Source organism: Ursus americanus, chromosome 4, assembly GCF_024610735.1.
Source record: "Ursus americanus isolate L20-20 chromosome 4, mUrsAme1.1.p, whole genome shotgun sequence".
Lineage (NCBI taxonomy): Eukaryota > Metazoa > Chordata > Mammalia > Carnivora > Ursidae > Ursus > Ursus americanus.
The window spans coordinates 98,025,822-98,051,968 of record NC_142130.1 but is presented as its reverse complement, the minus strand read 5'-3'; the positions used below and the strand labels follow the sequence as shown (position 1 = coordinate 98,051,968).

At 60.3% G+C, this 26,147-nt stretch overlaps 1 protein-coding gene across 2 annotated transcripts; it reads left to right on the top strand.

Annotated features, from left to right (window-relative positions):
* The first annotated feature begins 3,263 nt into the window (after window positions 1–3,263).
* ITGB2 (integrin subunit beta 2) lies at window positions 3,264–25,383 on the top strand. 2 transcript variants are annotated; one of them, XM_045776904.2, is made up of 16 exons: window positions 3,264–3,511; window positions 10,440–10,503; window positions 10,829–10,917; window positions 13,387–13,567; window positions 14,489–14,659; window positions 15,012–15,253; window positions 16,482–16,637; window positions 16,953–17,048; window positions 18,911–19,000; window positions 19,885–20,025; window positions 21,543–21,730; window positions 21,835–22,079; window positions 22,242–22,461; window positions 22,701–22,906; window positions 24,583–24,749; window positions 24,902–25,383. In XM_045776904.2, exons 2-16 carry the CDS (start codon window positions 10,443–10,445, stop codon window positions 24,962–24,964), a joined length of 2,316 nt encoding a protein of 771 aa, XP_045632860.2. In that variant the 5' UTR covers window positions 3,264–3,511; window positions 10,440–10,442; the 3' UTR covers window positions 24,965–25,383. The 2 variants fall into 2 exon arrangements, with proteins under 2 accessions (XP_045632860.2, XP_087717978.1); XM_087861852.1 differs by lacking the exon at window positions 3,264–3,511 and adding an exon at window positions 6,449–6,514.
* Window positions 25,384–26,147: the final 764 nt, after the last annotated feature.

Genomic DNA, 26,147 nt, shown 5'->3' with positions numbered 1-26,147 from the left:
AGAGATGTTATGTCCACATTGTGTATAAACAATCTCCAGAACTTTCTCATCTTGCAAAACTGGAAGTATCTTCCTTAAGCAAATTTACACTTCTTTTTAAAGTTAAAAAAAAATTTTACCACAGAAAATTTCACACAGTCACAAAAGTAGACAGAATAGTCTCATGAATCCATATGTTCTCGACATTCCCTTCAACAGTCTTCAACTCCTGGCCAATCTTGTTTTATTTATACCCTTACCCGCTGCTGCAGAATGAACAAAACTTTTTTAAAATTTTAAAGAGGAAAGAAAAGAGTTTCACTGGAGCCCAAGTGAGGACAGCTGCCCGGGCTCCGCAGTGCTCACGAGGAAGGCTGTGCTCCGGGAAGGAGCGTTTGGTGCAGTGATGCGTGTTTTTACACAGAGTAACCCAGCATCACGATGAAGTGCGTCCCAGAAAACTACAGACATTATCTTATGTTCTCAGTATATGCGAAGCTGTAGGACTCTAATCTTATGGGAGCCAGAGAGGTTTTTTGGTTTTCTTCTCTTTATGCTTGGAATGCTCCTTTTTGGTTTTTTTTTTTCTGTTTTTTTTAATGAAGCAGATGCACAGTATGTGCTTGGGGCAGAAATAGAGCCCATGCTTTGAGGTTTTGCCCAGTCATTTTGATCTTGGTAAATGTTAAGGTATAGCTTCTCTGGGAGCCCAGGAGCAGGGTCCACATGTACGAAAAGGTGAACATCTGCTTAATTTTCCCACCCCTCCTCCGTCATCCCTCCCCACCCAAATCCAGAGCATCAAATCATGTCATCTGTAGATCTTTCAATGTGTAACTCTTAAAGGTGACAACTCTTTAACACAATCACAAAATCTTTTTTTTAAGGGGAAATAGGTTTTATTTATTTATTTTTAAGTTTTTATATATTTATTCATTTGACACAGAGAGAGAGAGCGAGCACAAGCAGGCAGAGCATCAGGCAGAGGGAGAGGGAGAAGTAGGCTCCCCACTGAGCAGGGAGCCCCATGTGGGGCTCGATCCCAGGACCCTGGGATCATGACCTGAGCCGAAGGCAGATGCTTCACGGACTGAGCCACCCAGATGCCCCATAAAATCTTTATCACACCCAAAAAATTAACAGTAATTTCTTTTTTTAAAAAAAATTATATATTTATTTGAGAGAGAGCGAGCGAGCACAGGGGGTGGTGGGGCAGAGGCAGAGAGAATCTCGAGCAGACTCTGTGCTGAGTGTGGAGCCCAACGCGGGACTCAACCCCAGGACGCTGAGATCACCACCTGAGCTGAAACCAAGAGTCACATGCTTATCCGACTGAGCCAGTTGGGTGCCCCAAAAGTAATTTCTTACTATCACCCAGTCCATGCATTGTAATTGGCTGATTTTCTCCTAAATCTCTTTAATCTCTGGGTTCCTGGGCCATGTCTTCTTCCTCCCCCTCTCTCCCTTGCAGTTCGTTGTTTGTCTTGTGGGGTTTTGTTGATTGCATCCCTGTGGTGTCATTTACCGTATCCCTCTATCCCCTGTTCTTCCTATAACCTGGTAGTTAGATCTAAAGTCTTGGTCTGAGTTGGGTTCAACAGTAACGATTGTTATTTTTATTTTATTAGTACCTAAATTTGTACTGCTGCTTCACCGAGACTGCTCCATAAAAGGCATGTGCACAGTGTGTGGTATCTGTCTCTGTGGTGTGGTGGCCGGTGACAGTCATGGCTTTGTCTAGTGAGCCAGCAGCGGGTGTGACATGGGGACATTCTCAGTCTCTCCTTCTTTGTTATTCTCTGGAATCATTCTACAAAGAGCAGATTCCCTTGATAGAGAACATTTCACTGGAACTCGTCTGTCTCTATATTTTTAAAACTCGATGCAAGAATTTTTTTATTCGAAGAGGTAGACTGTAACCCACTCCTAGGTGCTATGATTCCTGAAATTCTGGAATATTCTAGAACATTTGAAATCATTCTTGGGTCATCTGGGTGGCTCTGTCATTTAAGCGCCTGACTCTTGATTTCGACTCAGATCATCATCTCAGGGTCATGGGATTGAGCCCAGCATTGGGCTTCACACTCAGCAGGGAGTCTGCCTGGGATTCCCTCTCCCTCTGTCTGTCCTCATACTCATGCTCTTTCTCTCTCTTTCTCATAAATAAATAAAATCTTTAGAAAAAAAGAAATCATTCCTGATATCTTATTGTATATTTTTAATTTATAATCCTTTCTTATTTTTTCTATTTGTCTTGTCTTTTTTAAAACAAGAATTGTTATATTTTCTTTTTTTAGATGTATACATCCTATTTATGTTCTTAAGAAGGCTTTTCAATTTTTCTTACATATAATATTAAATACTTCCTGTCAAAACGTCCACTGATGAGTATCAGAAAGAGCAGCGGGCTCCCTTGATCTCCTGTTCCGGTCCTGTGGGATTTTTGTTTCAGAGTCTAAATATTTTTACCTCTGTGTTTAAAATCTGTAGTTACTTAGGCTTCCTCGTTTCTGCTTAGTCCCTGGCCCAGCCTTGTGTCCCTCGTGTCCCTGTTGGATGTATCCGTCTGTCTGTCTGCCTGTTTCTGGAGAGCATCTTCCGCACAGAGCCTAGGGAGCTAGGTGTCTGCGTCCTGGTCCATCTGGATGCATCTGTTTTTGCTTCTTTGTGGACCTAATCAATCCACGTCTCCTCTGCTCCACGTCCGTCCCCCACCTGAATCCCCTCCCCCCCCACCTCGTGGTATTTTCTTGCTCTCTGTTCTGTCCCTCGAGGGCGTCAGAAGCCTCCCGAGGGCATGCGGCGGCCTGCTGCTCTGGCCCCTCCTCGGGCTCTAGAGTTTCGCCCCTCTGTCCCCAGGTCTCTGCTCCCAGGCCCTGCGGGTCAGATGGGCGCGGGCGTCTGCATGCGTCTGCGTGCGTCTTCCCACCTCTGGGCTGCGGCCGATCCCGCCCTGCTCACCAGCTCACTCCGTGTCATTCTGCTCCTTAGTCCCCGTCATGCTTTTATTCCCATGACTCCCAGCGCCTCTGCTTCTTCTCTGACGGGCGCGCTCGCCTCTCCTGTGTGTGCAGTCCGCAGGCGGGGCCCCTGTCCCAGGGTGCAGGTCCGTGGTCCTCTGTCCCTGCGGGGCGCGGCCACCTCCTCCCACAGGGGTGAGTCCTTCGTGCCACCATAGAACCTGGTCCGCAGTACTCACCCCTCCTTTCGTGCTGCTCTGCTCCTCCCCGGAAGGTGTGTGAGGAACGGCCAGTCCCTCATCTGCTTGTGGAGTCTTCCTCGGACACCCCTGAGTGGGGAGCCCATGCAGCGTGCAGGGCTGGGGGTCTGACGGGCCACCTGTGGTGCAATCAGCCACATGTAACTACTTCCTCTGAAGCAGCCTGGAACAGGAAGCGCCGTGCCCTCACCATCGGGGCTCACTGGCCCATCTGCTCGACCGTGCGGCAGCCCCGCCGGGTTACCAACGGAGCTGACGCCCCCTCTCTGCCCAGCCGGGACGCCCCACCGAGGTCGCCAGGGCACCAGCGGGGTGAGTGAACAGGGGATCCTGTGTGTGCAGGCTTGTTTTTCTAGAGGGGAACAGCTGGGCCCTGTGGCTCTTCCCTGGGGAGTGGCCCAGGCCTGGAGAGGGCTCTGCAGCCCTGGTCCCCGTCACCCACCGGGCTTGTCCGCTCCAGGCCCCCTCTTACTGAAATCCAGCAAGGGGGAGTGCTGTGCCCACCGTGGGCAGAGCCATACAGAACGGTGGGAGCATCTGTAACTGGGGACCGGAGCCAGCATGGCAGGAGGACGGGGCATAGCCACAGGCCTCGGCCACTGGCTCTAGGGTCTCTTGACAAGCCATGGACACTCACTGAGCCCCGGATGTGGGGGCAAGTCCCTGCAGGGCCGGGAGGAGGCTGGCGGGCAGGCAAGACCCTCCCGGAGGGGCCGCAGCAGGGGTAGCCAGGCCTGTGCAAGGAGTCTGGGGGCCCCAGCCCACCTTCCTCTTCCTGTTTGAGACCCCCTCCTCTCCATGCCCCCAAGCCTGGCCGTGGTGGTCTGTGTCCCGCAGAGTCTGTGCGTGTTGTGTGTGAGAGTCTGAGTGTGAGATCGTGTGTGAGCGTGTGTTCACGTATTTGAGCGTGTGAGGTGTGCAGGCGTGAGTGCTGCGCGTGAGGTTCGTATGGGCGTGCAGCTGTGCCTTGTACGCGCGTGGACGTTCTCCTGCTGCTGGGCCCACCTCTTCTCTTAGACTCCAGGGTCGCCAGCTCTGGCCTAATGCTGTGGAAGTGTCCCATGACAGCTGGGTTTTCGGGGATAGATGTTAGGTGTGTGACTGGGAGTGGGGGGCCGGGACCCTGGGGTCCCCCTGGATTCCAGCCAACACTGCCACACCCTACACTGTCCCCTGGCGTCACATGCTCCCAGCACTCTGTCCTCTCCCCCTGACCCAGGGACGGCCGGGATTCTGCCATCCCCAGCTGGGCTCTCCACACCTGCCGGAGCCCAGAGCTCGCCTCCACCTGGGACCCCGAGTGGACAATGAGGGGCAGCCAGGGGCTGGGCTCCCCCTCACCTCATGGTCCTCGCGGAAGGTTCTAGTGTCTGAGCCCTCGCTCAGTCCTGCATCCTGTGCAGGCACAGGGCGTCACTCTGTGGTCACCTGCCGTCCAGGTGACCGTGGGCCGGGCTGGTTCTGAGTGACCAGGCAGGGTTTCCGGGCGGGTGGAACCAGCTCTGCCCGGTGTCACCGCAGTGGGGCTCACACCTGTTTCTCTGAGGAACTGGTAAGTGAATCCATGAGCGGGAAGCAGAGGGGCCCGTGCACAAGCATGGGGAGGGGGCTCAGCCTGGCCCCTGAGCTGTGCCCCGGGGAGGGAGTCTGTGCAGGCAACTCGCAAAGGCTGGGCCTTGGGCCTCCACAAAATCCGGGTGGAACTCCCAGCCCTGTGTGCAGGCCGCAGGCCCCGGGCAAACACGGGCATTGCCTAGAGATTTCATAAGGGGTGGAGTGCTGACTGGCAAGGGCCTTGCAGACTGTTCTGCGGAGGAAGCTGCTGCTTTCTGGGGATGGGGGGCCTGTCTGCATCTTCCCCTACAACAGGGGGCGACCTGTATTTCCAACTCCAACGAACTCTATAATCAAATGTGTGATTCAGAACCCACTTCCCCGGGGGGTCGGGGAGCCAGCAGACCCCTGCTGCCACGTGAGCCCCTGGCGTGGGTCCCTCGCTCAGCACAAACATCCCCGTGCCACTGCCCAGACAGAAATGAAGGCCCCTGGGGGACATTTGTTTTTACGTTTTTCCATGAAAGTTGAGATGCCCTAATAGGTGGTCCCACACTTTCTCTGCTGTGTGGGGCCCCTGGGAGGGCCTCCCGAATGGGAGAAATGCTTTCCAGCCGGACAGCCAGATAGGAGGCCCCGTTGTCTGGGTCGGCAGAGCGGGCAGCTGGCCAGAGGCCCCGTGTCGGCTGCGTCAGCCGCTGGGATGACCGGTTCCCTGCCCATGGCCTCCCTGGGGCATCTGCCTCTTTGTTGCTGACTTCTGAGATCTCCCGGCCGCGGAATGACCCCTGCCCTTTCGCATTGGATTTATTACATGTCCTGTTTTATGCACAGAATTGGCTCTTTTAGAGTCCGTCTGCCTTGGTATTTTCTTCCTTTGTTTTTACACTCACAAGTTTTCATCCTGGTTCCCCACACGGAGTCTACGTGGGCCTCTGGTGTGAAGAGGCCCCTTCCTGGGGAAGCCCCGCTTCTGTTCGTCCCCTCGGAAGGCTGGTGTGCAGCCCACTCGCTCATTCTGACTCAGCCATGGCCACGGCCATGCCGCCCGTCCCCCACCGTCGCGTGGCCGCCCCCTTGGCCACTCCTCCCACAGCTGCTTGGCCATCCTCATACCAACTTGGTTGCCTTTTCAAGGAGACAGGCCTGATGTGTTTGTCAGTGTAGCTTTTTTGTTTGTTTTCCGACTCACGACGTGCGCCTTTATCTGCGTGTTTCCTGCCTCCCTCACCGAAGCTTTCCTGCTCTTTCCACCACTTCTGAGTCTGCCTCCCACATGGTCCCTCGGTCCCCGTCCGTGGCCAGGGCACACAGGGCACCGGGCTTCACTCCCCGCAAACACAATTTTGATTCGTCTCTGACTTGTGAGATGTCGAGTGAGCATTTTATATCTTCCGATGAATCCGTGGGAGAGCGTCTCATCGCGTCACAGACTGGTCTGCTCTCGCCGTGAGGCAGACGTGTCTCGCAGACACTTGTGGGGCCGGGGTCCAGAGGACACGCAGGTCACACCGCCTCCGGCCTCTGCTCCTTCTGTCCCCTGTGTCTGTCTGGAGCCTCCAAGCTCTGAGTGCGGTGGGTCCAGCCCCCCTCCCGTGGTCGTGGCTTCTGTCCAATTCTGTGTGTTTTTGTAGAAAGCGGAAATGACCCCATCTCCACACTCTGTCTTTTGGCTTAAAAAGGCTGATGCCTCGTTCAGATCCATTGTAGACATTTGCTTTATTTCTCCATGAAACAGCTTTGAGTCCTCCAGCTCCTGGGGTGAGTACGGAGGCCTCCCCTATCTCCCATGTGTTTTCTCTCTCTCTCTATTTTTTTTTTAGTTTCAGAGGTTCTGAAATTCGGTGATTCATCGGTTGTAATAACACCCAGTGCTCATCACATCCCCTGAGCTCCTTCGTGCCCATCCCCCAGTTTCCCCAGCGCCCCCTTCTCTGCCTCCGATCTTTGAAGTTTCCCGCCTGCACCTCCCCCCCCCCCCCCCCGCCTGATTCTGCGGCCCGCCTGGGTGGATTGGTTCTCTGACCTCACCGGCCTGGAGGCGCAGTGAGCCCTTGGGATTGAGAGTGGCCTGGTCTGAGGGTTTGCACTTTTGCAAAACCTTCTTTTGATATGATGTGAGCCAACGGTCAAGAAAGAATTCTTGAGATGTTTTCTGTGCAAAAAGGTGGTTTTATGAATGCAGGCGGACAGGACCCGTGGACTGAAAGAGCTGGGGTTGTGAGGGGCGGTTGGTTATAAACTTTTACGTTGGGGGCCTAGAGATAACGGAAATTTCTAAAGGGATTTTCCTGTGTTAAAGACTTACAGGATCCTGGAGGTCAGGCTATTGGAAGCTAAGGCTGCTTCTTGCCTCCAGCAAAGCGTGAGCACCCCTGTAGCTGTGAGTTCCTGGAGGACAGTCCTGTCTCAGCTGTCTGTCCCTGTTTGTCCTTGGCTGTGGGTCCGAAGGAGATTTCATTTCATCTGCATGTCTTTTGTCTTTGACCAGAAGCCTGATCTGACACCAGCTCACAGGCAGTGCCCTCCCTCTGCCCGGGGAGCAAAGTGTTTTCTTTCTCATGTTTCCGCTTTTCTGGTCTTTTACCAAATATGGTGTGTGTGTGTGTGTGTGTGTGTGTGTGTGTGAGAGAGAGATTTGGAAGGAACATGTTACCTAGTTCTTCTAACGCTCCCTCTGCTCTCGGAACCTGGCTGTTCAGAGCTTTCTCCTTCTGCAGGTGACCCTGGTTCACTGCATTCATTCGGGGCCCCCGGGACTAGGGCAGGGAGAGCGCCAGGCTTGGGTCGTGGGGTCTCCGGGAAGCCACCCCACAGGGGACTCCCAGACCCACGACTTCCCCCAGATGCCCTCGAGTTGCGCCAGCAAGGCCCTGGCGGGCGGGGGCGTGCAAGGTGGCCGTGTTGCAAGTCCTCACAGCCCCGAGGGCCTTTCTTAAGCACCTTGGGTCTCCGTGACCAGCCCGCCCTTCTCTCAGGGGAGCTAAGGCCGAAGGGCCAGTGGAGTGGGGTGCCTCCCTCAGGTGGCAGGGTGGCGGGGAGGGCCTGAGCCCCACCGGCTGGGCCAGAGGCCTGGCTGCGCCTAGAGCCTGCACTCCCCGCCCCCCTCCTCGCGCAGGCTCAGCCTGGGCCTCCCATGTGCCCTCCTGCTCCCGTGCCCGTGTCCCTACAAGTCGAGGGCCCGTGGGTGCCAGTCCTGTGGCACCGCTGACGAGCCCTATCCAAGCCTGTCCTGCACCTGGAGCCGGGGTGGACCCACGAGCCCCTCTGGTCCCGGGAGAAATCAAGGCAGCACATGCTGACTAGGCGGACCCGCCATCCGGGCTTGCGCACCCGTGCAGGGCCGGCCTGCAGGACAACGCTCAGAAGGGCCTCGGTCTGGGCAGCTCCCCGATGCCGGTCTCAGGCAAGGCCCGGCCTCCAAGGCCCAGTCCTGGCTGCTGGGCCCGTGCACGGCAGCCACCGCCTCCTGACGCCCAGCGAGGAGGGAGCTTGCCCCAGCCCCACCTGCCTGAGGCGAAGGAGGACTGGCTGCCGGCTCTGAGCTCCCAGAGCTGTCATGTGTCCAGGCATCCTGCCCCCGCGGGCTGGGGGACTCACGGGCTGGGGTGCAGCCATCCCCGTGGCAGCCATCCCCGTGGCAGCCATCCCCATGGCAGGCTTCCCCATGGCAGCCCCTGGTGCTCCAGTGGGCAAGGAGCGCTTCAGGAGAGGGCAGCTCCCCACCTCCGCCCAGCTTCATATGGTCAGGTTCAGGACCTCGCAGTCTGTGCGCTGTCTTACCGTAAGCGAGGCTCTCTCCCTTTCTGGGGGAGGGGTGTGCTGGCCGAATTGGCACCCAGGTCCACACTCTGCTGCGGCTTGGGGCCTTGGTTTTCCCACACAAGGGCCCCTGGAGCTTACATGCTGGTTGTTGAGAATGTCTGGAGGCCCAGTCTGTGGCCACAGGAGAGCGAGTGGGGCTGCCCCTGCCCCAGAACCACAGGACAAGCTCACCCTGCTGGAGTACGGGCCTGGCTGGGTCTCTTGGGGAGGGAGCTCCCACCCTCCACGTGGAGCAGCGTCGGGGCGGGGTGGAGGGTCCCCAGAGGCTGAGAGTGCCTGGGGCAGTGGCCGGGTTGGCCCAGGGTTAGTGGGGCACTCAAGGCAGCACGGGCAGTCCACTGTGGAACTTTGGAGGGACCCAGAACCAAGCTGGGACTGGCCCCAGCTGGCCTCGGCCTGAGCCCCACACGCCTGGCTGGGAGACACGACGGCCTAGCGTGAACCCAGGCTGCCTCCCCGGCCCATCCAGCCGCGGCTATGACCCAGGAAGCCACTGCACTCTGTGGCTTCTGCTTTTGACCCCAAACGGGAAGGATGGAGTGTTCTGTTTTGACATTTCTGGGTCCTGATTATAATCTTGGTGGGGACCAAGGAGCAGGAAGGTCACCTCCAAAAATACAGGAGCTTGAGTCTGGGCAGGGCTTCAAGGCGCTGGACCCCATCCTGCGAGCCCCTGGCCGGTTCTCCTTCACCCAGAGCCCCCCCCCCCCCAGGCACAGAGGCAGCTGTTACGGGAGAGCAAAGGGGGGACCCCCCTACGGGCCACCCCTGGAGCCCCACAGGCCGAGGCGGGGACCACACGGTCCTGGGTCAGGGCCTCTGCTGACCCTGAGGATACTCTCCAAACCCCCCACCAGCAAGCCCGGGAGCCTTAAAGGCCTGCCCTGGGGAGAGGAGCTGGCATTCACATCACATTCTGGGTGGTCTGTATTGATCTTTGTTTCTGATCGAACAGGCCCCTTCCTCCCTGCCACCCCTGATTCCTGGCTTCTCTGCACCTTGTCTGCTCTCTTGGTCAGGTAAAAAGACCACAGCCAGCTACAGAGTTCTGAGACGGGGGTGCCCACCTGGAGGGGCGTTCCTGCTTTGGGCCCAGCCCAGATCTGGCAGCCCCCAGCTCGGGGCAGTTTCAGGGGAGGGTGTGGCATCCCAGCAAGGGCGATGTGGCCCATGCTGACCGCTGCCCAGCCGTCAGTGGGTCAGAGGGCGCCCTGTGGGCCTTGAGGACCCAGAACACGAACTTGAACACCAGGCCTCCCCCAACGACCTTGCCTTTGGGGGCATCGGGATCCATCAGTGACCAGGCCCTGTCCACGGCTTGCCTCAAGTGCTGGGTTTTTAAGGACAGCAGGTGTGTCCAAACAAAACCACGGTCACCTAGAGCTGTGGCCTCGGGCATGGCAGACATGGACTCTGGGTGCTCGCTGGCCCTCCTGCAGGGGCTCTGAGCAGGCGGCCGGCTCGGGCCTGGCGTCCGGGAGGCACTCCGGCTACTTCTCGTCCTGCTCCTGGTTCTGCAGCCAGCAGGAGGCCCGGGACGAGCGGGGCCCTGCTCAGAGCTCAGCACTCAGTTCCCTGGGGACTCAGGCATGACCCAGAGCATGCAGCACCAGACCTGTGATGCGTGTGTGCACCGTGCACGTGGTGGGCACACACACGTGTGCTTTGGGCTCGTCCTCAGAAGCCCCGTGGGCCCACGCTGCACCACTCAGGCCGTTGGTGGAGGGCCCCGGATGGGGTTCGCCCCGGTGCTCCCCAGCCAGGGTGGCAGGGACAGGGCCCTGCCAGCTCTGCGTGGGAAGGATGGCCAGCCCCAGCGTCCGGGGTCCGAGGCCCTGTCACTGACCCCGTCCTTCCACAGGCCATGCTGCGCCAGGCACCAGCCCTGCTGCTCACGCTGGGGGGTCTGCTCCTCCCCTGGTCAGGTGAGTTCTCAACATCCTGGGTCAGAAAGAAAGGGGCCTGCCCCCCATGCTCCTGGGCTGAGTTCCAGTGGCCACTTTGGAAGGACTGTGCCACAGGAGCAAGTCCCAGACAGTGGCCTCAGTGTCCCCACGCTCTGCAGCCCCTGGAGGCGTGGCTCCACGAGCCTGCCTTCCTCCCACCCTTCTTGGTCTTCCTGTGGACCCTCCCCCCCCCACTTTGGGCTTCCTGCCCCCCCCCCCAATTAAGGCAGCCTGAGCACCTGCGGTCTGTGTGGCTGGGCTCACGGGCAGGCCCCTCTCACGGAGCCGTGTCCTCTTGCCCCAGCTCTGTGCCAGGAGTGCACCAAGTACAAGGTCAGCACCTGCAGGGACTGTGTGGAGTCGGGCCCTGGCTGTGCCTGGTGCCAGAAGCTGGTAAGAGCCGCTGTACCCCGTGTCGCCCCAAGGGTCCTCGTGCCTGGCGTGCCTGTCCCCCGTACCCGTGCCCCGGACTGGGCACCCTCCCTCTGCCTCTGGAGCTGCTGGCACCCAGGGGCGCCACCACTCTGTCTCCTGGGGGGCAGGAGCAGGCCGGGGGCATGGCCTGTCTGAGAGACAGACAGACTCGGCCCCACCCGGGGTGGCTGCGTGCCCCAGCCCAGGCAGGAGCCCCGACCAGAGGACACGAGGACGCACACAGGGAAGTGAGAGGGACAGCTTTCAGTGGAGAAGGTGTGGGAAGCTCCGCTCGGGGATCCCAGCTCCTCTGCTGTCTTTTGTTGTGTTTGTGTTTTAGCCGTGAGGCCTTCTGGGAAGAAGGGCAGAGGCCCAAGGCAGGCAGGGCACTGTCCCCAAATTGACAGCTCCTGTCCCAGGCCCACCCTCCCCCTGGAGAGAACCCCGAGATCCCGAGCATGCCCTCCAGCCCTGGGGCTTCCTGAGGTTCTGATGCTGCAGGGCTGGCTGGAGACCCACACCTCCGTTGCGCAAATTTTTCCAGCTGTTCCAATAATGCCTTTGACAGCATCTGCCTCGGGCTGTGACGACCCAGACCCCACTCTGCCCGGGGCTGTCCTGTCCCTTTGGTCTCCTGGAGCCATGACATCAGGAAGGCTCTCCTCCCTCAGCTCTGTCGTGAACACCCTTGACATTCCTGAGTGCAGAACAGCAGCCCTGCGGAAGGCCCCGTGCTCCCTCTGCCTGGGTCCAGGGCCTGCGTCTGGCAGGAGCCCCCACGGGGCTCACGCAGTCGCTGTGTCCCGGCATGGGTGACCTCGCTTGGACTGCTCAGCCGAGGTGGCATCCGGCAGACTTCTCCACCATGATGTCACTATTTACTCTTTGCAGTGAGTAACTAATTTGTGGGGAGATGCGCCGAGGCCAGGAGGCCTTCCGCTTCCCATCAGGCTCACGCCCCCTAAGGTTAGCGCCGTCGGGTGATTGACGCCTGAGTCAGTCCCGCGAGGGCTGCCGTCCAGCTCAGAAACTCCTGTAGCGCCTTCTAATGTAACGAGGGGTTTCCTCCTCCCCCGTCTCTCTCTCTCCCACCCGCGGGGACCCGTGGAGTTTTAGAGTTTTATTTTATTCAGTAGCGCATAGCGTATCACTGTCATCTTGAGACTCAAAGAGTTCCAGATCTGGCCGCGGGGAGCCCCCCTCCCCAGGCCGGCTTTGTGTCCCGTTAGCGCCCCTCGTCATTTTTTTTGAGCGTTTCCTTACTCTAGAATAAGATGCCCCAGGCCCAGCCCCACGTCCTGGCCCCAAGTGTGGAACTGACATTTCTCAGGAGGTTCCTGGTTCCGTTTCAGGAGAAGTGGGGCTCCTGACATCCGCAACACATTTCCTCATTTTCTCCTCCCGCAGTGCTCGGACGGGAGCTTCTGAGTGGCCCGCCAACAGAGTGGCCCAGCCTCGGCCACAAGCAGCCTACAGAACAGTGGGGTGTGGGGTGTGGCCTCTCCCCTTAGATGCAGTGTGACCACAGCCCTGGGGGTGAAACGTCCCCCAGCAGGCTGGAGTCCCCGTCACCATCCGTGAGCTTGTTAGAGTTGAAGGAAATACGGTTAGCCTGGTTAGCTTACACACGGATTACGTGGGAGGCTTTTGTCGGTTCCTGGGGCGTTCCCTTGATTTCTCAAGTTCCTCAAGCATTGACAAAATTCCAGGGGGAAGCGCCAGCCCTCCCACCCCACTGTGGCCAGCCGAAGCCCCTGCCGCATCTAGCTGGCCCCCGCACGGCTGCCTTGCCCTTCCTGAGTCCCCTTCCGTAAAAGGAAGCAGAGAGAGGTGTCTGTGCCCTTCCTTGGCCTCGTGCGAGCACGCATGGAATGGGGGCCCTGCTCCTGCCCCGTTTATAGGGGCAAAGTGGGCCTGAGGACATTGCTGTGGACCCAGGACCCCCACACTCCTCTCCGAACATTGAGGGGCTTGGCCCAGAGTGCCGGCCTGCGTGCCAGGGCCCCTGGGGTCCCACGTGTCTTCTCTCGGGAGGACCCCTCCACCGACGCTTCTGTGGCTGGTGGGCACGGCCACCCCTGCCACCCCCGGCCACCCCCGGCCACTGCTGGCCAGGTGCCCCAGCAGGCTAACCCTAACCCAGGGGCCAGCCTGGGGCTGGAGACATGGGTCCTTCAGTCATCTCTGCTGCTGGAGGCAGTGGGGGGCACGCGCCCTGTTCCCAGGCTGGGGTGATCTAGGAGCCTCATGGAGAGGCCGTCGGAGGGTGGGTGTCTTCCTAGCTGCCCAGCCTCCCACCCACGCCCACCCAAGAGGACGTCTATCTTGAATCACAGGTGCAAACGAGGACAGGCAGCCTCCTCGAATGCCCGAGAGTCCATCTCATGCAGCGCCCACAGTGTGGCCCCCACATTTTCTCTGACCTTCTCCTGACCCCCACCCCCCCAGAACTTCACTGGGCTAGGGGAGCCGGACTCTGTTCGCTGTGACACCCGGGAGCAGCTACTGTTGAAGGGATGTGCGGCTGACGACATCATGGACCCCAGGAGCCTGGCTGAGACCCAGGAGGACAAGAAGGGCAGCCAGCAGCAGCTGTCCCCGCAGAAAGTGACACTCTACCTGAGACCAGGTAGGCTCGGCCTCAGTGGGGGCTGAGCCTGCGTGTGTGCGTGCGTGTGTGTGGGTGTGGGTGTGGGTGTGGGTGGCACAAGCGTCCCCCCGCCAGGTCAGACAGCAGGGAGGCGAGACCCAAGGCCTGTTGGAAAGCTCCAGAACAGTTGGAGCTCCCCTGCGGGCCTCTCCCCTCTGCCTGCAGGAGGACGCCCCACACGCGCTATCTGCGGCTGTGTGCTTCTGCTCTGTGTCCTTTCCAAATGGGAGAGGGAACCATCTGGGAAACACTACTCTATCCCACTCTCAGAACGCCAGGTGCTCTTGGCAGAGTAAAGGCTCTGTCAAGTCCTGTAGCCAGGGAATCTGAGTGACTGTTTCAGTGTTGCTCAAACGGACTGGACCACAGAACCTGTCAGCACTCCCAGAAGTGCCCTACAGGAAAGCAGACAGGGCAGAATGAGCAGGACCGTGGGGACAGGCAGGGCAGGGCTGGGGTGGGGCGTGCCCTGTAACAGCACCGAGACGGCAGCCCAGCAGGGAGCTGGCGGCTGGAGGCATGGACAGATAGACGCTTCAGTCACCCCTCCCTCAAGCATTCATCCTCCCGTCACCTGTTTGCTGAGCACCTGGGGCTGGGACCCAGGCCTGCACCAGGATGGCCGGGGTGCGGGTGCGGGGGGTGGAGCAGGCTTGCCGGGGCAGCCAGGTACACCTGCATCTCAACAGTGAGATGAACAGCCTGCACTCAGCGGTAGAACCATGCCTGGAACGTTCTATCTGGGAGTGTGTGTTCCTTACCGAAACTCCAGGCTAGCTGGGTGCCCTGTGACCCGTCCATGGGCCTCAGAGGAGGGGGCAGTCGTGAGCATTTCGGGACCTGTGGGGGACACGTGGGTGCCCCCGAGATGCCCTCACTCTGCCCCGTCTCTGCCGGCAGGTCAGGCAGCTGCCTTCAACGTGACCTTCCGGCGGGCCAAGGGCTACCCCATCGACCTGTACTACCTGATGGACCTCTCCTACTCCATGCTGGACGACCTCATCAACGTCAAGAAGCTGGGGGGCGACCTGCTCCGGGCCCTCAACGAAATCACCGAGTCCGGCCGCATCGGTGAGGCGACCCCCTGAGTCCCAGCCGGCCCTGCTGCTCACGTGCCTCCCCACAGCCACGCAGGCCAGGGCACGGGGCGGGGGGGCTCTGCCAGGACGCCCCAGGCCACCGCCTCTCACCTCTGCCCCCTCCCCGGCCGTTGTCTCCGCGTGCCGGGCACACACTCAGGGCCCACGCCGTTCGTCCACACACACGTCTGCCATCACACTCAGGCACGTGGGCGTGTGCAGACCGCCCCCCATGTGCCGTTGTGGTTTCTCGCCTGTCCTGGTTCGCAGCAGGGAAACCGAGGCTCGCGGGCAGGCTCGCCGCCTCCGCCTGCCCTCCCTGCCTCATCCTGCCTGCCCCTCAGGCTTCGGGTCCTTCGTGGACAAGACGGTGCTCCCCTTCGTCAACACGCACCCCGAGAAGCTGAGGAATCCGTGCCCCAACAAGGAGAAGGAGTGCCAGCCCCCGTTCGCCTTCAGACACGTGCTGAGGCTCACCAACAACTCCAACCGGTTCCAGACAGAGGTCGGCAAGCAGCTGATTTCCGGAAACCTGGACGCCCCCGAGGGCGGCCTGGATGCCATGATGCAAGTGGCCGCGTGCCTGGTGAGCTGCTGTCCCCAGGCCTGCCGCCAGCCTTGCCCGGGCCTGCAGCGGGCAGCCCCAGGGCCCCCCTCACTGGCCCCACCGCCCCGGGGTGCCCGGGCAGCCGCACGTCTCAGCGCTGGCCTGTGACACGGGGCGAGTCTGTTGACGCCTCCGTCTAAGTAAATGATCTCGTAAGGCAAGAGCGCGGGGCGGTCTGATGCCGGCGGCTCCTGACCGCGTCACCCCCTGCCGCTGGCTCCCCCCCCAGGGAAGGGGCATCCGCACCCGGCATCCCCCTGCATGTGTTTTCAGTGGTGGGTCCGCCGGCCCCTCGCCCCAGCACCCTGCCCTTGCCTCCTCGCGGACCCTGCTGGTCCCACCAGCTCTTTCTATGCTGTAAGTGTCTTGGGACGGACCACACCCTGGCTCTTTGGGGTTTTTGTTTTTTTAAGATTTATTTATTTACTTGAGAGAGAGAGAGAGAGAGTGTGAGGGGGGAAGCAGCAGAGAGAGAGAGAATCCCAAGCAGACGCCCCACTGAGCACAGAGCTTGACACGGGGCTCCATCTCACGACCCTGAGAGCATGACCTGAGCTAAAACAGAGTCAGATGTTCAACGGACGGAGCCCCCCAGGCACCCTTTTTTTTGGTTTTGGGTTTTTTTTTAATGTTATTATTTATTTTTATTTTTATTTTATTATTATTTTCTCTGATACCCTGTTGTAAACCTTCACCAACCAGATTCCCGCCTCCCAGCGTGTCTGTGGGCCCCCAGGCACGTCGCCCGCATTTCTGTTTTTGTGCACTGCCCTGCTTTACGACGCGTGTGTCGCCAGCGTCCCTGGCTCACCCGTGTCCGTCTGTGAGTCCCGCGGTTTCCGTCCTCTTTTGTGTCTGCCGTGTTCCCAGGTTGTAACACGTTGCTGAGGGTTCTCTGCCCGTGTTGGGAGGTGTTTCCTTAGGAGCAGCCCCTGGTTAGCCACCGACGGAGGGTGTGCGCTTTCCCTCAGCCCCGCCGCCCGGCCGTGTGCGTGGGCGCTTCTTGAGCGGGCCACGCTGCTGGAGTCCCGACCGGGCAGGGGGACCCGAGTCCCGCGGCCGGTCCCAGCTGGGGTCCTGTCTCGGCGTCCTCCTGCTCCCCAGAAGAGCCAGGAGCGGGGCGCAGGCACGGCACCGGCCCCGAGGCTGCCCCCCCACCCTCTGCCTGCTGGGGAAACTGAGGCCCGTCACCCTGCCATCTTCCCAGGAGGAAATCGGCTGGCGCAACGTCACTCGGCTGTTGGTGTTCGCCACGGACGATGGCTTCCACTTCGCAGGCGACGGGAAGCTGGGTGCCATCCTGACCCCCAACGACGGCCGCTGCCATCTGGAGGACAACATATACAAGCGCAGCAACGACTTCGTGAGTGGCCCTCCCGTGTCCCATGTCCCCGTGTCCCGTGTCCCGTGTCCCGTGTCCCCTGGCTGTGGCCTTGGGGGCTCTGCCCCAGGGGAGCGGGGAGCTGGCAGCACAGGGAGTCCAGGGGGCTGTGGGGGGGTCAGTGTCCTCTGGTCTGGTCCCCATCCAGGAACTTACTTCTCCCGCTGTGAGCTGACATCGCACCTTGGAATTGTTGGGGGGTGGGGGGTCTAGGCCTCTGGGCCCTAGGTGGAGCAGACGGAGGGCCTGGAGCTCTGTCCCTGACCTCCGGGGCGTCTGACCAGACCTCCCCTCCAGGACTACCCGTCGGTGGGCCAGCTGGCACACAAACTGGCTGAAAACAACATCCAGCCCATCTTCGCGGTGACCAAGAGAATGGTGAAAACCTACGAGGTTGGTGGAGCGGGGTCCTGAGCAGCGCGTGGGGGGCCACGGGCGTGGCGGCGGGTGGCGGGCGGGAGGGCGGGCGGCTGGCCCGGGGGCGGGCAGGGGGTGGATGGTTACGCAGCCACAGTGCGTCACGTTTGCCCCAACACAGCGAGTCTTTCTGCAGACCCAGTTCTTGGTTTAAATGCACGCACACTGCAACGTCAGCACTTCCATCAAACGTCAGGTGCACAGGGCTGCGCCCCGAAACGGCGCGGGCAGCGCTGTCCCCCAGGGGAAGCTGCTTTTGCTTGCTGACTGCACTTCCTTCTCTGCTTCGGGAACCCTGGTCTGTCCTGACTTCACGGAATGACTGTTCCTGTTCAATTCCTGTAGAGCACGGGGAACTTTCTGTTCTGAGGGCAGCTTCTCTCCTGCCCTTCCTGCCCTCTGTCCCGCACTGTGTGTGCGCCGTCCGTGCTGGCGCGGGCTGGCCTCCTCTCGGCTCTGGTGAGCTGCAAGCGCACCTGCTGGCCCCCGCCCTCCCTGGGTCCTGCTTTCTGCTGGGGCGGGGTCTGCTGCCGCTTCTGTCGGGGAGGGGGGTGCTGGGGGGCGGTGGCCAACACCAAGGCCGAGAACCGGCAGCTCCTGCTGTCAGTTTTCCAGACTCCAAAACAGGACAGGACCCTCCAGGAGACACAGAGGAGGGGCAGGGGCAGAGGCTTAGGAGACCCCCTGAGGTGGGCAGTGAGTGGACACTTGCCAAACCACAGGGAGAGGGGCTGCGTGCAGGGCTGATGACTGGGTGCAGCCATCAGGACCTGGCAGGCCCTACTAGGGGGCACAGCAGGTCCCGGTTATTTGCGATCTGGGCAGGACAGCACGGTGATGGAGTAGAAGCAGGAGTTTTGAACCGCAAACCTGCCAGCGTGGATGACGCCCCGGCAGGTCCCAGGCCTTTCTGAGCCTGTTTCCTGACCCTCATTCATGCGGCTCCTGGGTGAGGGGTGTTAAGGCAACCCAGAGCCTGTAAGGACGGCACTTGCTAGACTGTCCTTGGTGCCCCACACCGAGGGAAGAGCAGGTTGGAGGGACAGGATGGGGGAGAGCCCAGCTTCCCGGAGGCTGGGGGCGGGATGAGGGGGGGTCCTGCACCCGGGGTGGAGGGGAGAGGATGGTGGAGGCCACAGGGTGTTGGTGGCCGGGCTGTGGCGGGCCTTGCGGGCTCCATGGAGGTACATGGACTCTATCTGGGGAGTCACGAGAGGGTGGGGGGAGATTTTGGGGCAGAGAAGTGACCCAACCATCAGTTCATAAGGTACAGTGATGATTCAGTCTTCTGTGAAAGATAGTGTGAGGGGAAGAGGGGGTACAGAAGTGTCCTGGAGGCTGGCCCCAGGCCTGTCTGCGTTACAGACGCTCCAGCCTGCCCACGCTCAGGCGCCGCGGGCCCCCCGGCCTGCTGGAGCCCTCTCCCATTCCTGCTTCACACGGTCATTACTAAACTTAAGTTACATCAACACTCTGAAACGCTCACCCCTCATGCCCTCCTGATGGTGTTGGCACATTTTGTGACTCTCTGCCCTGGGCCGTGCCTGACATATCCACACGGTGGGGACACTCGGTCATGGTGGCGGGGCACAGCTCTTCCCAGCAGGCCACGAGCTGGACGTCGGCCACGGAGGAGTGTTCACAGCAAGAGAACCGGCTGTTCCCGAGCCACTGACCACATGCCGTCTTAATGGAGAGCGACACTATCTGGGGGGGACAGTCTGGGCCGTTTTACCAGCAAGAAGGAAACCCCAGGGGTGTTACAAACCCCAGGGACCCTGTGGCTCCCGTGGCCCCAGGGCTCTGGCTGAGACGGGTCTGGTCTCCGTGCCCAACAGAAACTCACAGAGGTCATCCCCAAGTCCGCGGTCGGGGAGCTGTCGGATGACTCCAGCAACGTGGTGCAGCTCATCAAGAACGCGTACAACGTGGGTGCCCTGGCGCTCCGCGGGTCCCCGGGGCCGGGCAGACCCCTGCCCTCCCTGCCTCTGGCAGCGCGAGGCTGGTCCGCCAGGACGAGCCCTGCCTCCTAGGGCCGCCGCAGGCCTCCTGGACTAACGGACCCTGGCTCCTCCCGGGGGGCAGCCAGGTCCTCCCCCTGGGGATGGCGTGGTCTGTGCCCTGCCCAACCCTCACCTCTGCCCTCCCTGAAACACGCACACCGGCCTCCTCTTGGGCCACAGTCCTGGGGGCCTCCCCAGGCACCGCAGACTGAGAGCACCGGGAAGTGCCGGGCCCTCGAATTCAGCCAGAGCGCTGGTCCTGTTTGCTCCTCGTGCCCTTGTGGGGCCCGAAACCCCCAAGGCAGGCCCCCCCCGTGGCTTCACCCCCACGACACCGTCACTGCTCACTCACCTCTGTCTCTGTCTGTCTCTCCCTCTGTCTCTCCCTGTCTCTCTGTCTCTGTCTCTCTCCCTCTCTGTCTCTGTCTGTCTCTGTCTCTGTCTCTGTCTCTCTCTCTGTCTCTCTGTCTCTGTCTCTCCCTCCCTGTGCCTCTGTCTCTCTCTGTCTCTCCCTCTCTGTCTCTGTCTCTCTGTCTCTCACTTGTTTACGCAGTTTCCCCAGCTCCTAGCCCGTGCCAGGCGCTGGACGCATGGTGGTGGGTGGGACCGTCAGGCCCCATCCTCGTGGCTGTGGCCTGTCCTGGGGGGCCGTGGCAGTGGTAGCTTTACCACTGCCCGCAGGGGGCGCAGGACCTGCTGCCTCCCCAGCTCTCCGTGGGCGCAGGGGCGGAGGGAGGGATGAGCAATGCCGAGGTGTCAGCGCCATCGGCCGGGAAGGCCCCTAACCCACAGCCGCTCTTTCCCCCCAGAAACTCTCTTCCAGGGTCTTTCTGGACCACAACATGGTCCCCAGCACCCTGAGAGTCACCTATGACTCCTTCTGCAGTAACGGGGTGTCGCAGGTGGACCAGCCCAGAGGGGACTGCGACGGCGTCCAGATCAACGTCCCGGTGAGACCCCGTCCCAGCCTTCTGGAAGGTTCTCTCCCAGGGACAGCTCGGGGTGCAGCCAGGCCCACCGCTGGCACAGGGACAAGCAAGGGACAGGGGCCAGCGTCTGCCGCCAATCTGCTTCTTTCCAAGGCGGCCAGACGCTGCTTGTGTAACGCTGTGTCTCGCGTGGTAGGGAGAGGCACACGGCTCAGCCCCGGGCTCCCCCTGTGTGGACCGAGCATGGAGGGGGTGGCAGCGCCCCCTGGGGGCAGATGCCGGGCAGCGCGACCCGACCAGGAAGGGAGTCCTTTATCAACACAGCACGTCTGGTTTGCTTTGGTCTGGTTTCCGGATTTTTCTGTTTTGAGGTTTTGGGGTTTTTTCTTTAAGTGTTTTATTTTATCTATGTATTTTTAAGTAGGCTCCACACCCAATGTGGGGCTTGAACTCATGACCTTGAGGTCAAGAGTCAGATGGTCTACTGCCTGAGCCAGCCAGGCGCTCTGTTTTTGCTTTCTGACAAAGATATTAAAGCATGGGCCACACGGATGATCAGAACTAGGCGCTGAGTTATTTCCATAATATTTTTATTTTATTATGATCATAAAAATTACATTTTTCCTTTTCCTGGCTGTGAACTAATATTCAGCAAAAATACTTGCTTTTACTGTGGTTTTAAATAGGACATTGGGATTCTTTCAACTCTGTCACTTGCTAAATGTTGCATATAGATGTTTACTGAGCTACCTCTTGCTCACACGGGGCGACTCACACGGGAATTTATTCAATCCTATGATGGGCTGATTGCTTCTTACACATTTTTCCTGGTATTTCTGCTCTACCTGAATGTCCCCTATAGCAATTCATTTTGTTTTATCTGGGGTGTGGCTTGCTTTTGACAAGTCCCTGCTCCTTGAAGCTCCGAGCTGCTGACCTCAGGGGTGCAGGTGGGTGGCGGGAACTCTGCTGTGTCCCACCTGGTCCCCCGGGGCATGGTCTTCTCCCCTTATTCACGGTCAGGGCACAAGTCCATATCCAGAGTCTTGGGCGTCCTGCAGGATTCCTGTATCTCAGTGTTCCAGACATAAGGAGAAAAATCTATGTCCTTTCCAAAGTCACTAAACCTCCTTTCTAACACATGTATGTTAAAAATGTTCTAGAGACAACCCCCCCCCAGCCTAAAGGAAGCCAGAAGATGATGTGTGTGGGGAGCAGCATGGGCTGGGAAGGCCCCAGTGGGCCTGCCGCCCCCTATTCCCGCACCTCCCTCTCTGGGGCTCCAGACGTCCTTCTCTCTTTTCTCATGTCAAGTCCCAAGTCCTGGATTAATGCAGACTGATCTGTGTTCTTTCCTGCCTCCCCTCCCCACACTTCCCTGCCCTCCCTCCTGGGGCCCTGGTAAAGGCTGGGACCCTCCCCCTGCTCCAGCCGGGCTCCTGGACAAACCCGTGTCCAGGCCGCAAGGCCAGCAGATGGGAGCGGGGTGTGGCCCCACCGTCCCAGCCTCGCCTGAGCCCTGCTGTTCTGCACGACAGATTACCTTCCAGGTGAAGGTCACAGCCACGGAGTGCATCCAGGAGCAGTCGTTCGTCATCCGCGCACTAGGCTTCACAGACACGGTGACCGTGCGTGTTCTCCCCCAGTGCGAGTGCCACTGCCGGGACCTGAGCCGGGACCGTGGCCTCTGTGGCGGCAAGGGCTTCCTGGAGTGTGGGATCTGCAGGTGAGGGGGTGAGGAGTGGTTTCAGCCAAGGCCGGTGGAGTCAGAGAGGGGGCCGGTAGTGCTGCGTACCCCTCGGAACCGGAGCCGGGCCGCTCCCGCCGCAGGTGCGAGGCTGGCTACATCGGGAAGCACTGTGAGTGCCAGACGCACGGCCGGAGCAGCCAGGAGCTGGAGGGCAGCTGCCGGCGGGACAACAACTCCATCATCTGCTCGGGGCTGGGGGACTGCCTCTGCGGGCAGTGCGTGTGCCACCGGAGCGACGTTCCCAACAAGAAGATCTTCGGGCGCTACTGCGAGTGTGACAACGTCAACTGCGAGCGCTATGACGGGCGGGTCTGCGGGGGTGACGGTAAGCATGGTGTGGGTGGGGTGTGGGCGGAGGAATGGCGGTGGAGTGGACAGACAGCCGGACCCGGGCGAGCAGGGGTGTGGACCGAGGGACAGGCAGATCCGGGCGAGCAGGTGGGGACAGATGGAGGGGCGAGGCTGAGTCCTGGCCTCTGTCCTGCAGACCGGGGCATCTGCGACTGTGGCAAGTGCCACTGCAAGGACCACTATGAGGGCTCCGCGTGCCAGTGCGAGAGGTCCACCAGGGGCTGCCTGAACGCCGAGGGCTTCGAGTGCAATGGGCGCGGCCGGTGTCGCTGTAACGTGTGCGAGTGCGACGCGGGCTACCAGCCACCCCTGTGCCTGGAGTGCCTGGGCTGCCCGTCGCCCTGCGGCCGGTACACGTGAGTGCCCCCGCCCCACCCGCACTCCGCGCTGCTCTCCAGCTCCCCAGGGCTCCTCCGTGAGCATCTCCCTCCTCCCTGTGGCCCTCGCCCATGTCACTGCAGGCCCTGCCCGCCAGGCACCTGCCCGCCCCCCGGGGAGCCCCGCCTGGCACCCAACCCCCCCCAGACCTCTCCCACCGCCTGGCACCGAGCTCTCAGGCGTGTGCGCTTGTGCTCACACTCACGCTCCTCCGCAGCGCCTGTGCCCACTGCCTGAAGTTTGACCAGGGCCCGTCGGGGAAGAACTGCAGCATGCTGTGCAAGAATGTGGGCCAGCTGAGCGCCCCCCCGGAAAAAGGCCGCAGGTGCAAGGAGCGGGATCAGGACGGCTGCTGGATCACCTACACCCTGCGTCAGCGGGTCGGCAGGGACAGCTACGACATCCACGTGGACGACAAGCGAGGTGGGGCCCGCGGGGACCCGGGGCCTCCGCCACCGGCCAGGGCGCCTCTCCCCACTCAGAAGGCTGGCCTGGGGGTTAGGCAAATGTCTACAGCCGTGGTCCTACCCTGGCCCCTCTCCCTGGCTTACGTGGTGAGCCGTGAGAGGCGGTGCATGGCTTGTCCCCGCATGACAGCGCTGTTCTGAACCAGGGGACGCTTCCGGGCTGGGTCCCAACCACTGGACAGCTGCCTGGGGCTTGGAGGCATGGGTCCCAAGAGCTGGTCCACGGAGAGCTGTGTGAGGACCACTGTGGGCTCGGATCTCAGCTCTGGAGGTGGGCCTGGGGCCAGGAGCCCAGGAGGCACGCCTTCCTAAATGCTGCTTGCTGGTCCGTCACTGGGCTCTGGGGCCATACCTGGCCCAGTAATGGTTGAAGACAGGGGGACACCAATCCTGTCCTCATGGGGCTCATGTTCCACGGGGATGGAGACACAGTTAGCCATCAGAGCTGCATTTTCGAAAGCCAAATGCAGACCCACGAGGGACCGCTGTGGAATGTGGGCACTGCGGTGTGGAGAGGACATGTGTGGAGATGGCAGGGGTATGGGGGCGGCATGGACAGAGCCTCCTCTTGAATGGAACATGGAGGAAGCAGGAAGGAGGCCAGTTTTTAGGAGGCACTCTGGGTGAGTGACAGTGGCGGATACATGTGGGTGCTGGGGCTTTGGGAGCATGGTGGGATGGGTTTCAGAGCTGCGGACAACCAGCACCCAGGGGCGTGCGGGGCACAGAGATGCTTAGCACCCCTCCTTCCTGCTCAGAGAGGCTGAGGGAACGGGAGCACGGGGCGGGGAGGCCCAGCCCCTTGGGTAGCTGCAGCAGCAGTGGGCAAGCCATGCACCAGGGCCCTTGCAGGACTGAGACCTGCTCCCAGTTGCCCTCCCCCAGTGGGAACCCAAGAAGGCAGGTGGGGCTCAGGGCCTCTGTGTGGCTGCGGCCCGCCAGCGTGGGGAGCTTTCACTGGGTTTCTTTGATGGGGAGATCTGGGGTCACGTCTGGGTTTGTGCCGCTGTGGCCAAGTTGTTCACCCTCCATAGGACACTAGGGCCCCCTAGAAAGGCCAGGATGATGGAGGGAGCATAGAGAAACATGGGTGTCCAGGGGCAGGCAAATAAGGGCTCTGTCCCCTGGTCTGGGGCTGAGGTGTGGCCCACCCCGGCCCCAGCCCTGAAGGATGATGTCGGGGCATTAGGACCCCACCTGGTTTCCTCGGGAAGGCTTTTACCAGCTGAGTCCTCATCCCCAAACTCAGCTAAGCTGTGGCAGCTGGGCACCATTTCCTGCCTGAGGACGAGCTCCGTCTCAGCGAGTTTTGGTGGTGGGGCCATCGGCTGTCCCAGCTGGTGGCAACCGAGTCAGGAGGCTGGTGTCTTGTGTAAGCTCTGCCTTGGCTACGGGCATCCTGAGCCCCATCTTCTTTCTGTGTAAACAAGGGGACTTTAAATTTCCTGCGGAGCCCCAGGACCTGGCCGTGCTCGCTGGCCGGGGCTGGCCGCTCCCTCACGCCCGTTGCCTTGATGGTGAGCACAGAGGTCCACGTCAGCACCGGGCAGTGACCTGGGCAGGGCACCCATGGGGCTGGGTGAGCCGGGGAGGGTCTGACACTCACGTCTGTGTGCTTCCTCTTTGCCTCAGAGTGCGTGGGGGGCCCCCAAGTCGCCCTCATTGTGGGGGGCACCGTGTCAGGAGTCGTGCTCATCGGCATCCTTCTGCTGGCCATCTGGAAGGCTCTGACCCACCTGAGTGACCTCCGGGAGTACAAGCGATTCGAGAAGGAGAAGCTCAAGTCCCAGTGGAACAACGTGAGTGCCTGTCCCTGGGGGGTCGAGACCGTCCCCCTGCAAGTGCACTTGTCCCCGTAGTTCGTCCTCAGAGCTGGGAGCCGGGGGAAGGTACCCCCACTCCTGGCTCTTTCTTCCCCTCCACTGACGAGTTGCATTGCTTTTCCCGCCAGGATAACCCCCTTTTCAAGAGCGCCACCACGACAGTCATGAACCCCAAGTTTGCTGAGGGTTAGGGCGCTTGGTGAAGAGAACGCTGTCTGAACCACAGGGAAACATCCCCAAATCACGTCTCCTCTGTCAGGCTCCTCCGGGGACGGGGCTCGCAATCCCTGACAATTTCGCCCATTAACCGAAAATCCACTGTTGTTTTCTGCTATTGAAATAATAGGTATGGTCAGGTGACAATACGGACGCATCAGAAGGGACAGCCTCCCCCTTCAGATGTGTCTGCCCTTGAGGCACAGACCTGAAGAAGCAATGGCTTGGGCCTTATGAAGAAGTTGGGTGCGTTTTCCTGTAAAACTTAGAGTGGTAATCTCACTGTGGCACAAATTTATTTATATTTGAACTTATCAGGGTATAAAATCATATCCCATTGATGATATTGTTTCCCAATCGTGTGTACAGAAAAAATAAATAAACCTTCAGTCGAGGCTTTGCGTGGAAGCTGGGCTCTGTGCACCCTCGGAGGGTCCACGTGACCGCGGGCCGTGGCGCGCTTCTGTCCTTCCTCACCTTTTGGCCGTGTGTCCATGGCCCTCCCCGCCCCAGCCCCTGCCCCGCAACCTAAGCAGCTTTCGGAAGACACGAGGCGGCTTCACGGAAGGGGGCCATCTACAGAGCCGGGAAATAGGCATCTCTGAGTTTTAACGTAAGTTTGTTTCCCGCGGGCCGTGTCACGGGTGATCTGGAAGTCACGTTGATACGGTGCCACACAGCCACGGGAGACAGCCAGGGGAGACAGCCACAGGAGGCACCCCCATCCTGCGGAACCGCGGTACGTGTTGGTGTCCACTGGCAACAACCAGGACATGGGAGTGGCCGCAGGTGGCACAGGTCGGCAGGCTCGGCGTGGGCCGGGGTCTGGGGGTGAGCCCATTGGGGGACGTCCCGCGGTCCCCGGGGGAAGGGCCACGCTCCAGTCCTGCGCAGCCACACCAGGACGCGTGCTCGCTCTCAGCTCCGAGGTACGCAGCTACGAGCGAGGCCGAGTCGGTGTGGACAGAGGGGAGCAGGCGCGTGGCTCCGTGGTCACGTGCACGAACAGACTTCCAGAGCATATTTGTCCTTACGTCATTCTCTTTCAAACACACACACACATACACCCCAGCCTAACTCTGGACTTGGAAACAGCCCCTCAGCGGGGTGCCTGGGCGGCTCGTCAGTGGAGCTCCAGCTGTTGGTGCAGATCAGGCG

What these genes read in the sequence shown, in the direction of transcription:
- ITGB2 (XM_045776904.2), top strand. Translation starts at nt 10,443, where the DNA reads ATGCTGCGCCAGGCACCAGCCCTGCTGCTCACGCTGGGGGGTCTGCTC. An exon ending in GTGCCTGGTGCCAGAAGCTG is followed by an intron (nt 10,918 to 13,386) that starts GTAAGAGCCGCT and finishes CCACCCCCCCAG; the next exon opens with AACTTCACTGGGCTAGGGGA. An exon ending in ACAAGCGCAGCAACGACTTC is followed by an intron (nt 16,638 to 16,952) that starts GTGAGTGGCCCT and finishes CCTCCCCTCCAG; the next exon opens with GACTACCCGTCGGTGGGCCA.